Source organism: Galeopterus variegatus, unplaced genomic scaffold, assembly GCF_000696425.1.
Source record: "Galeopterus variegatus unplaced genomic scaffold, G_variegatus-3.0.2 Scaffold3876, whole genome shotgun sequence".
In the NCBI taxonomy this organism is placed as follows: domain Eukaryota; kingdom Metazoa; phylum Chordata; class Mammalia; order Dermoptera; family Cynocephalidae; genus Galeopterus; species Galeopterus variegatus.
The window spans coordinates 25,690-33,709 of record NW_007729987.1 but is presented as its reverse complement, the minus strand read 5'-3'; the positions used below and the strand labels follow the sequence as shown (position 1 = coordinate 33,709).

General features: G+C 36.1%; 1 protein-coding gene across 1 annotated transcript in view; it reads left to right on the top strand.

Moving 5' to 3' along the window:
- MSH2 (mutS homolog 2) overlaps positions 1 to 8,020 on the top strand; it is a 79,978-nt gene that overhangs the window by 61,036 nt on the left and 10,922 nt on the right. The window contains exons 9-10 of the mRNA XM_008586202.1: positions 3,354 to 3,477; positions 5,694 to 5,844. Of these exons, the coding sequence (XP_008584424.1) occupies positions 3,354 to 3,477; positions 5,694 to 5,844 (275 nt within the window). The remainder of the gene's footprint in view (positions 1 to 3,353; positions 3,478 to 5,693; positions 5,845 to 8,020) is intronic.

The following is an 8,020-nucleotide window of genomic DNA, read 5'->3' as shown; positions in this document are numbered from 1 at the left end:
AATAGTATCTTCTCTTTTTTGCTATGTTGTATTTATTAGTTCCTTACTGATACTATTTGAGACCTAACTTTCCTTTCTCCTTTCATCTTGTTTTTGGTTTCATCATCCTAGTTTTGAGTTCCAATCCTGAGTTTCTTTTTTCTGTCTCCTTTTGTGTAGCATGATGCAATGACTGTGTGTGTTTCTCGTGCCTAGATAGGTGACACTGTTGGAAAGACAACCAGTAGGTAGTAAAGATCAGATGTCATGTTTGTTACAATACCTCAGTTCTAGGTTAGAACACCTAGTTGGGTGGTATATTTTATTATCTCAGATTGTTTTGGGAAGGGGGGTGACGTATTGCTGAAGGATGCCCAGAATAGTGTGTCGCCCTTAAGCGTATTTTAGTAAGTTAGAGCCTAGTTCACCCTACCCTTGTTTTACTTGGTCTCCCCCACAGTCTTTCTGAAACAGTACTCCCCTGAGGAAGGAAAATGTAAGGATACCCACTCAATTTTCTTCTCTTCAGATTTGGGATTATTAGTGAGAATTCTCAGGGTTTTGTTGACTCACCAATAGGTTTCTGGAAGGTGGATGTGAGGATAGAAGCTTGGCCTGGCTCTGCCTCACCATCTCTTAGGTTCGTTCATTGGAGGAGACAAGTTCTGTAGCTCAATTTCAGTCTGCCATTGTAGCATTATTTTTTCCCCTATAATTATGATAAGTCTTGGTCCTTATTTCTAGATAATCTTCATTATCTGTTCAAATAACCACTCTACTCTATTGGCATAGCATTGTGCAAATATTGTGATGTTTTATTATTTTTAAATTTNTGGCAGGCAGCTGGTGGGTACAAGCAGATCACATGGCAAGAGGAAGCAAGAGAGAGAGGAGATGCCAGGGTCCTTTAAACAGTCAGCTCTCGCAGGAACTAATAGAGTGAGAACTCACTCATTACCCCTCCTCCCCCAGGGAGAGCATCAATCCATTCATGAGGGATCCATCCCCATAACTCAATCAACTTCCAGCACTGCCACATTGGAGATCAAATTTCCACATGAGTTTTGGAGGGCACAACACATCCAAACTCCATCACTTCTGTTGCATTTTCTTAGGTTGAATTCCTGGGAGTAGAATTGCTACGTCAAAGAGTATAACAGATATCTCTGAGTCTCATTGCACATTGTTTTTTTTTTTCAGTTTTTAAAGGTTATACCAAGTTAGATTCTCACCAGAAATGAATGAGTATACTAATTTCACTGTTGCCTCACTAGTATTTGGTGGTGGTTTCTTTTTTGTAAAAGAAAAAAAGAAAAAAAGCTGTAGAATATTATCCCCAAGGTTGCTTAAATATTCGTATCTTTTATTATTATAGCATTTTTTTATGGGTTAGTTTACAAATTATTTTCTCATCTGTGAGTTGTGCCTATGGTGGCCCATTTTATGACCTTGATGTTTTCCTTATAAATGCAAACAAGTGTCTTTACAAAGAAAATATTAACATGTATATTTTTACATTTTGCAAAGCTACTTAAATCATCCTTTAAAAAATTGGGTTTATTCAAAAATTTATATTTTGTATAATTGAATCTGTTATTTATTGTGTTGGTTTAAATTGAAAACATTATTTGATTAATATTTTGTTCTCTTTTTTTGGCTAGCTTTCTGTAATCTGATTTTAATTCCTTATTCCTTGCATAGTTCACTTTTGATGTGTGAAGGTGTACTCTAAGTATATAGTAATTGGGAGCAATTTATCTCAATCTTATTTATTGAATTTTTTTTATCGTCTTGTTTTAGAGAACTGACTCACTTATGTTAAACTTTTATACATAATTGTAATTGTCTAATAGTTTTTAATGCCTTGTAAGGATAGATTTTATTCTTTTTATTTTTTTTAAAAGATGACTGGTAAGGGGATCTTAACCCTTGACTTGGTGTTGTCAGCACCACGCTCTCCCAAGTGAGCTGACCGGCCATCCCTATATAGGGATCCGAAACCGTGGCCTTGGTGCTATCAGCACCACACTCTCCCAAGTGAGCCACGGGCCGGCCCTAGATTTTATTCTTTTCAAAAATGTTTTTTCGGGCCGGCCCGTGGCTCACTTGGGAGAGTGTGGGGCTGACAACACCAAGTCAAGGGTTAAGATCACCTTACTGGTCACCTTTTTTTTTTTTTTAATGTTTTTTCATATAGTTTTTGTTTAAATTTTAGTCATTTTGTTTTGTTTTGAAAAAGGATTTCTATTAAACAATCACTAGGAATGAATAGCTCTTAATATTTGATTTAGCTTTTTCTTTTCATAGTTTGCCTCTTAATTATCAGTTGTTTTAAATCTTCCATCAAGCAGTTATCTTTATGAATATATCTTATGAATATATATTAAATATTTTGTGTATGGTTTTGCTATTATAAATGAGATGTTTTTCGTTATGCTTTCTTGCTGTTTATTACTAGTAACAATTTAGTGAAACAAAGTTCTTAAGAGTATGTTTTTAAATCATGAGTTTTGGTGAAGAAATAAAATTTTATTGTTTTTTAGAGCTAACTTTCTGAAGTTCCTAAGATGGATTTTTGGTTTGGGCAAAACCACACTGAGCATTGAACTTTGAACATTCTTTAGTAATATTTAGGGAAAATGTTCCAAACATTGTTTAGGAAAATATAAATAAAAATAAAACTATTAGGGACATATACATCATTAGTGCTGTATATTTCATATGAGTAATTTTACAGCATCTAGAGCTCTAAGCTCCTAATAAACAGAACTTTACATCTCTTTATAAATAAGAACTGCTTGGGCTGGCCTGGTGGCGCACTTGGTAGAGTGTGGCGCTTGGGAGCGCAGCGGCGCTCCCGCTGAGGGTTCGGATTCCATATAGAGACTGGTCCGCTTGCTGGTTGAGCGCGGTGCGGGCGCGACACCGAGGGTTGCAGTCCCGTTGCCGGTCACGGTACGGGCGCGACACCAAGGGTTGCGATCCCGTTACTGGTCATGAAAAAAGACAAAAAGGAAAAAAAAAAAGAACTGCTTAATATAGTAATGTGTTGCTTAATGAGGGGATACGTTCTGAGAAATGTGTTGTTAGGTGATTGTGTCATTGTGTGAACATCATAGAGAGTACTTACACATGGTGGAGCCTACTACACACCTAGGCCATATGGTGTATTTATTATAATCTTAGGGGACCACCACTGTATATGCAGTCTGTTGTTGACTGAAACATTGCTATGCAGCACATGACTGTAGTTATGACTGAATAATTTATGGATAGCAAATCATTTAACTCAAAACAAGTAGAAAATATTTGCTTCATGGTTCCATCTTTACCTATTGTTTATACAATTTAGCTGCTCTTTGTTCTGTTCACAGGTGGAAAATCATGAATTCCTTGTAAAACCTTCATTTGATCCTAATCTGAGTGAATTAAGAGAAATAATGGATGACTTAGAAAAGAAGATGCAGTCAACATTAATAAGTGCAGCCAGAGAGCTTGGTAAGAATGGGTCATTCGAGGTTTGTATTATTGTCTACACAATGTCCACATTGGTGCCAGAATTATTTTTACTAATCAGTATCTCCAGGGTGACTCCACATTCTTTCCAAACAGAAATCACCCAACAGGCCCTTGCATGATGTCATTTTAAAAAGACCTATTTTAAATGTCACCTCCACGGTAAGCCTGAGTCTCATAGGAATAATTCATTGATTTGGCTTTGGGGTTTCAAGCACTTCATTAATACCAGCTTTTTTTTTTTTTTTCCCAAATGTCTGTCTTCTGTACTAGATTATTAATTCCCTAAGGGTTCACACTGTTTGGTTCTGGACGATTTGGCTTTGGGGTTTCAAGCACTTCATTAATACCAGCTTTTTTTTTTTTTTTCCCAAATATCTGTCTTCTGTACTAGATTATTAATTCCCTAAGGGTTCACACTGTTTGGTTCTGGATTTTTAAACCTCTTTGTGCTGAGCATCCTGCACATATTTGTTGAATGAATAAATGAATCCTAGAATGTTAGAATTAGAAAACTTCCTGGAGCAGTAATACTTAAACTTTTGGAGAATCTGATGAAAGTTATGGATCCTCTTCCCAGAAATATGTGCCAAACCTACACATACAAAATATTTTGTGAATAGTTTCCATGGAGAGTCCATATATTGACTATATCCCAGATTAAGAACCTTTGCCTTAAAGCTATTAAAGCATGGCTAAGGAAAGTGAGGCTCAGAGAATTTAAGTATCCAGAGTTAAAATTATTGTTTTCTTAATGATTTTTGACTTACTAGACAGTTAAAGTACCTACAGATTCCCTTATTTCAAAGTATGTTAATTTGGTTGGTTGGAAAATTTTCTGTTGATATTTGTATTATGAAGAAAAAAAATTCTAGGAAGACTACATCATAGTACACATTCATTATTGCCTACTCTTGGTCTATTTTATTGAGTGCTAATGAGAAAATTAAATAAGTTTGTTTTATTAAAAAAATTATGTAGAAAGGAAACACTAAGTGTAGTATAAGAAGCATTGGGCTGGGAATTGGGAAACCTGAGTTCTAGTTTTGATTTGGAAACTTTGTGAAGCTTTTCTTTCACAAGTTATTTGATTTCTCTTGTCTTCAACATATTCTTTTGTTAAAAACAGGTTAGATTCAGTGCTTCAGTCCTTGTATCTACATGTCATTAGAAATAACTCTACACTTTGAGTGGGGCATGAGCCTCGTTTAAAATAAAGTTGTGATCCTCATGATATCTTAAATATGCAAGTGTTAAAGTTTTTATTCTGTAAATCCTATTGTCTTTCATGTTTAGGGATGGCGCTATTGTTAACACTACAGTGAAATGCGTATGTGAGTAGCAAACTACATCACATAATCAAAATAGACCTTTGGTTTGAGACTTTGGTCACTGATTGATTGCAGTCTTTCATTATGGAACTGCTCTTTCCCTTTGAATGTTTTCAGAGATTCCTTTATTCAAATCAGTCTGATTTTATTTTTGCAAGGGTCTCTACTGTCCCTTTTCTCCCTGGTAAGTGAGCTTTGTCTTTAATTGTTTGCTGTTACTAACATTTGGCAGCCATGCTTCAGCAAATAAATTTGTAGATACTATCTTGCTCTTCTAGTTTGTGGTCTAAAGATCACATTGATGAATGAAATTCTGAGGAGAGGACATATTTATGAAAACTCAAAATCTTAAGTGCATAAAATCTAGTTGTTTGTTTTGTGAAGTTTTCTACGCTTAACAGAAAATGCATATATATCCTAGTTTTCCTAGAGTTTCATGGTCGAATTCTCAAGTTTTTGTTTGGAAATTGTATTTGGTCACTTTATATTCCATATTAGTTCCAAAGAAGTGCTTTGTTTAGGAAAAGTCTGCATGCATAACTCCTTGAGGGTGGGGCCATAGCATACTCAGCCTCATATGCCCACAACATCTGGAAGATAGTGTGCTGCCCAGTGCTGGTGCTCTTCCATATCAGAAGCTATTCATAAGGGAGATAAGGATTTTATAGATATCCTTAATTCATGTAGTTTTTGAGTGAAATAGGATTTGAATCTTTTCCAGTTAGATAATATTAATAATTTCTAGTATGCTGTCACATAATGAAAGTATGTTTTTCACTATTTAGATTTAACATTCTTAAACATTTATATTGAAAAATAGCTGTAGATATTTATGGCAAACTTTTTCTTTTCTTCTTAACCATGAAGGCTTGGACCCTGGCAAACAGATTAAACTGGATTCCAGTGCACAGTTTGGATATTATTTTCGCGTAACCTGTAAGGAAGAAAAAGTCCTACGTAACAATAAAAACTTTAGTACAGTGGATATCCAGAAGAATGGTGTTAAATTTACCAACAGGTTTGCAAGTCTCAATTATATTTTTAAGCCTTTAGTAGTTCTGTAGATCCTCTGATAAAATGTGAACGAAGTGGCTAGTCAGGTGTCCTAAAACCATTTGTTAAATAATCCACCTCTTCTTCATTGGCCGAAGTGGTACTTTGGTTCTATTTTAAGACTATTCTTTCACTTATTTGTCACACCATTCTTTTGTCAATACAAAATAGGTCGTATTATTTTATATTGTATTTATGTATCTACTAGAGCTAGTTCCCCCTTGTAACTCTGCTTTTGTTCTTTCACATTAATTTCTTTCTAAGAAAACTGCTATCATTTATCAAGTTAAAAAATTCTGGTGTTTCTTTGGGGTTGGGGGCGGCTGGCTGGTGAGATCTGAACCCTTGACCTTGGTAACACCATGCTCTAACCAACTGAGCTAACCAGCCAGCCTCCTGTAATTTTAATTGAATGTATAAATTAGTTTAGGGAGATGTCTACCAACCTTAATGAGGCTGTTCACTAGATTACAGCTTTTTGTCATGTTTCATGTTGAAAAAAATCCTATCGTTGTTTTCTGTTTTTTCCCTCACTGATCGCAGGAAGTTCGTAAGGCAAGTTATTCATAGGTAAAAAAAAGAATTAGTTTTTAAAAATCTTCAGCTTATTGGGTGAGGGCATTATTCTTTCTACTTCTGTACTCTTCTAGAACCTTTGGCCTGCCCTACTTTGACCCCTCCTGAATATTTCCAGTACTTTACAAAGTACCTTTTTTATATGTGATGCCTTTTCACCCATTTTATTTAACAAGTACTTTTTTTTTGTCAAAGTACCTTTTTTATATGTGATGCCTTTTCACCCATTTTATTTAACAAGTACTTTTTTTTTTTTTTCCTTTTTGTCTTTTTTCGTGACCGGCAACGAATCTCAACCCTCAGTGTCGCGCCCGTACCGGACCGGGACCGGCCACGGGATCGCAACCCTCGGTGTTGCTCCCGCCCTGGTCGCAACCCTCGGTGTTGCTCCCGCCCCTCGCTCAGCCAGTGAGCGCAAACCGGTCTGTATGTGGGATCCGAACCCTCGGCGGGAGCGCCACCGCGCTTCCCAAGCGGCGCACTATAGCAGTGCACCACCGGGCCGGCCCCTTAACAAGTATTTTGAGTGTCTATTATGTGCAGACGTTATTCCAGGTTCTTAGACACTCTGGTACTTAAAAGTCTGTTTTGTTTTCCTCACAGTAATTCTCTGAAGTAAACAGGACAGGTATATTTCTTTCATTTTACAGATGAAGAAGCTGGGACTTAATTTCCCAGTGTTAGACGGTATCAGTAGATAATCATACCTAGACTTGTGTTGCCAAATCTAGTTGTGTTCTTTTTCCAGCACACTATATCAAGAAATGTATATACTTTAGCTTAGATAAGACAACTTTTGGGGTGTCATAATCATCTTTAAATCACCCATGGATTAGTTATAACATATATAAAAGAGATTTAGACCAAATGGTCACATGGTACCAAAAGTCATGAAAAATTCTTTTATTCATTGATTTTGGCAACAAATTGAATGCTTGCTATGTATCCAACTCTGTAATCACATAAGTTTCCTTCTTGAGGACCTCCGATGCCGATCCGTCTTCCAGAATAAAATCTAAAATCTTTATTATGACCTGCATAATCTGGTCTCTGCTCACCTCTGCTTTTATATCTTGAAGCTCATCCCCTCACATAGTAGTCTTACTTTTATAATGTCTTTTCCACTTGCTTTTCTTCCTTTAATTCTTTCTGGTTACCTGTTGCATAATGTTTTGGTGCTACTACTTGCCCAAGTGCTGTTCTTGAGCTATATGTCTGCTATGCCATTGACTAATTTTATCAGGTTCACAATTATTGTCTTGGTGAACTGTTTCCCTTCTGCTTCAGATAATTAGTTTCCCATTTTCCTTCTCCTCTGCATCTCCTCTTTTTGTTCTTCTTAATTTCATTCCCTTCTTTGACACCAGTGAATATTTTATTCTCATCTTTCTTCGGTATTTTTTATTTCAAACTGTAATTTTCATTTTCTCCTCAAATTACTTAATAAGATTTAGTTTTCAAAACATTTTCCATAGTTTGAAAACTTTCAGTATCAAATGATAGTAGTGCTACAGTAATGAGATATACTGTCATGTGTGCGTGTGTGTGTGCGTGTGTGTGCGCGC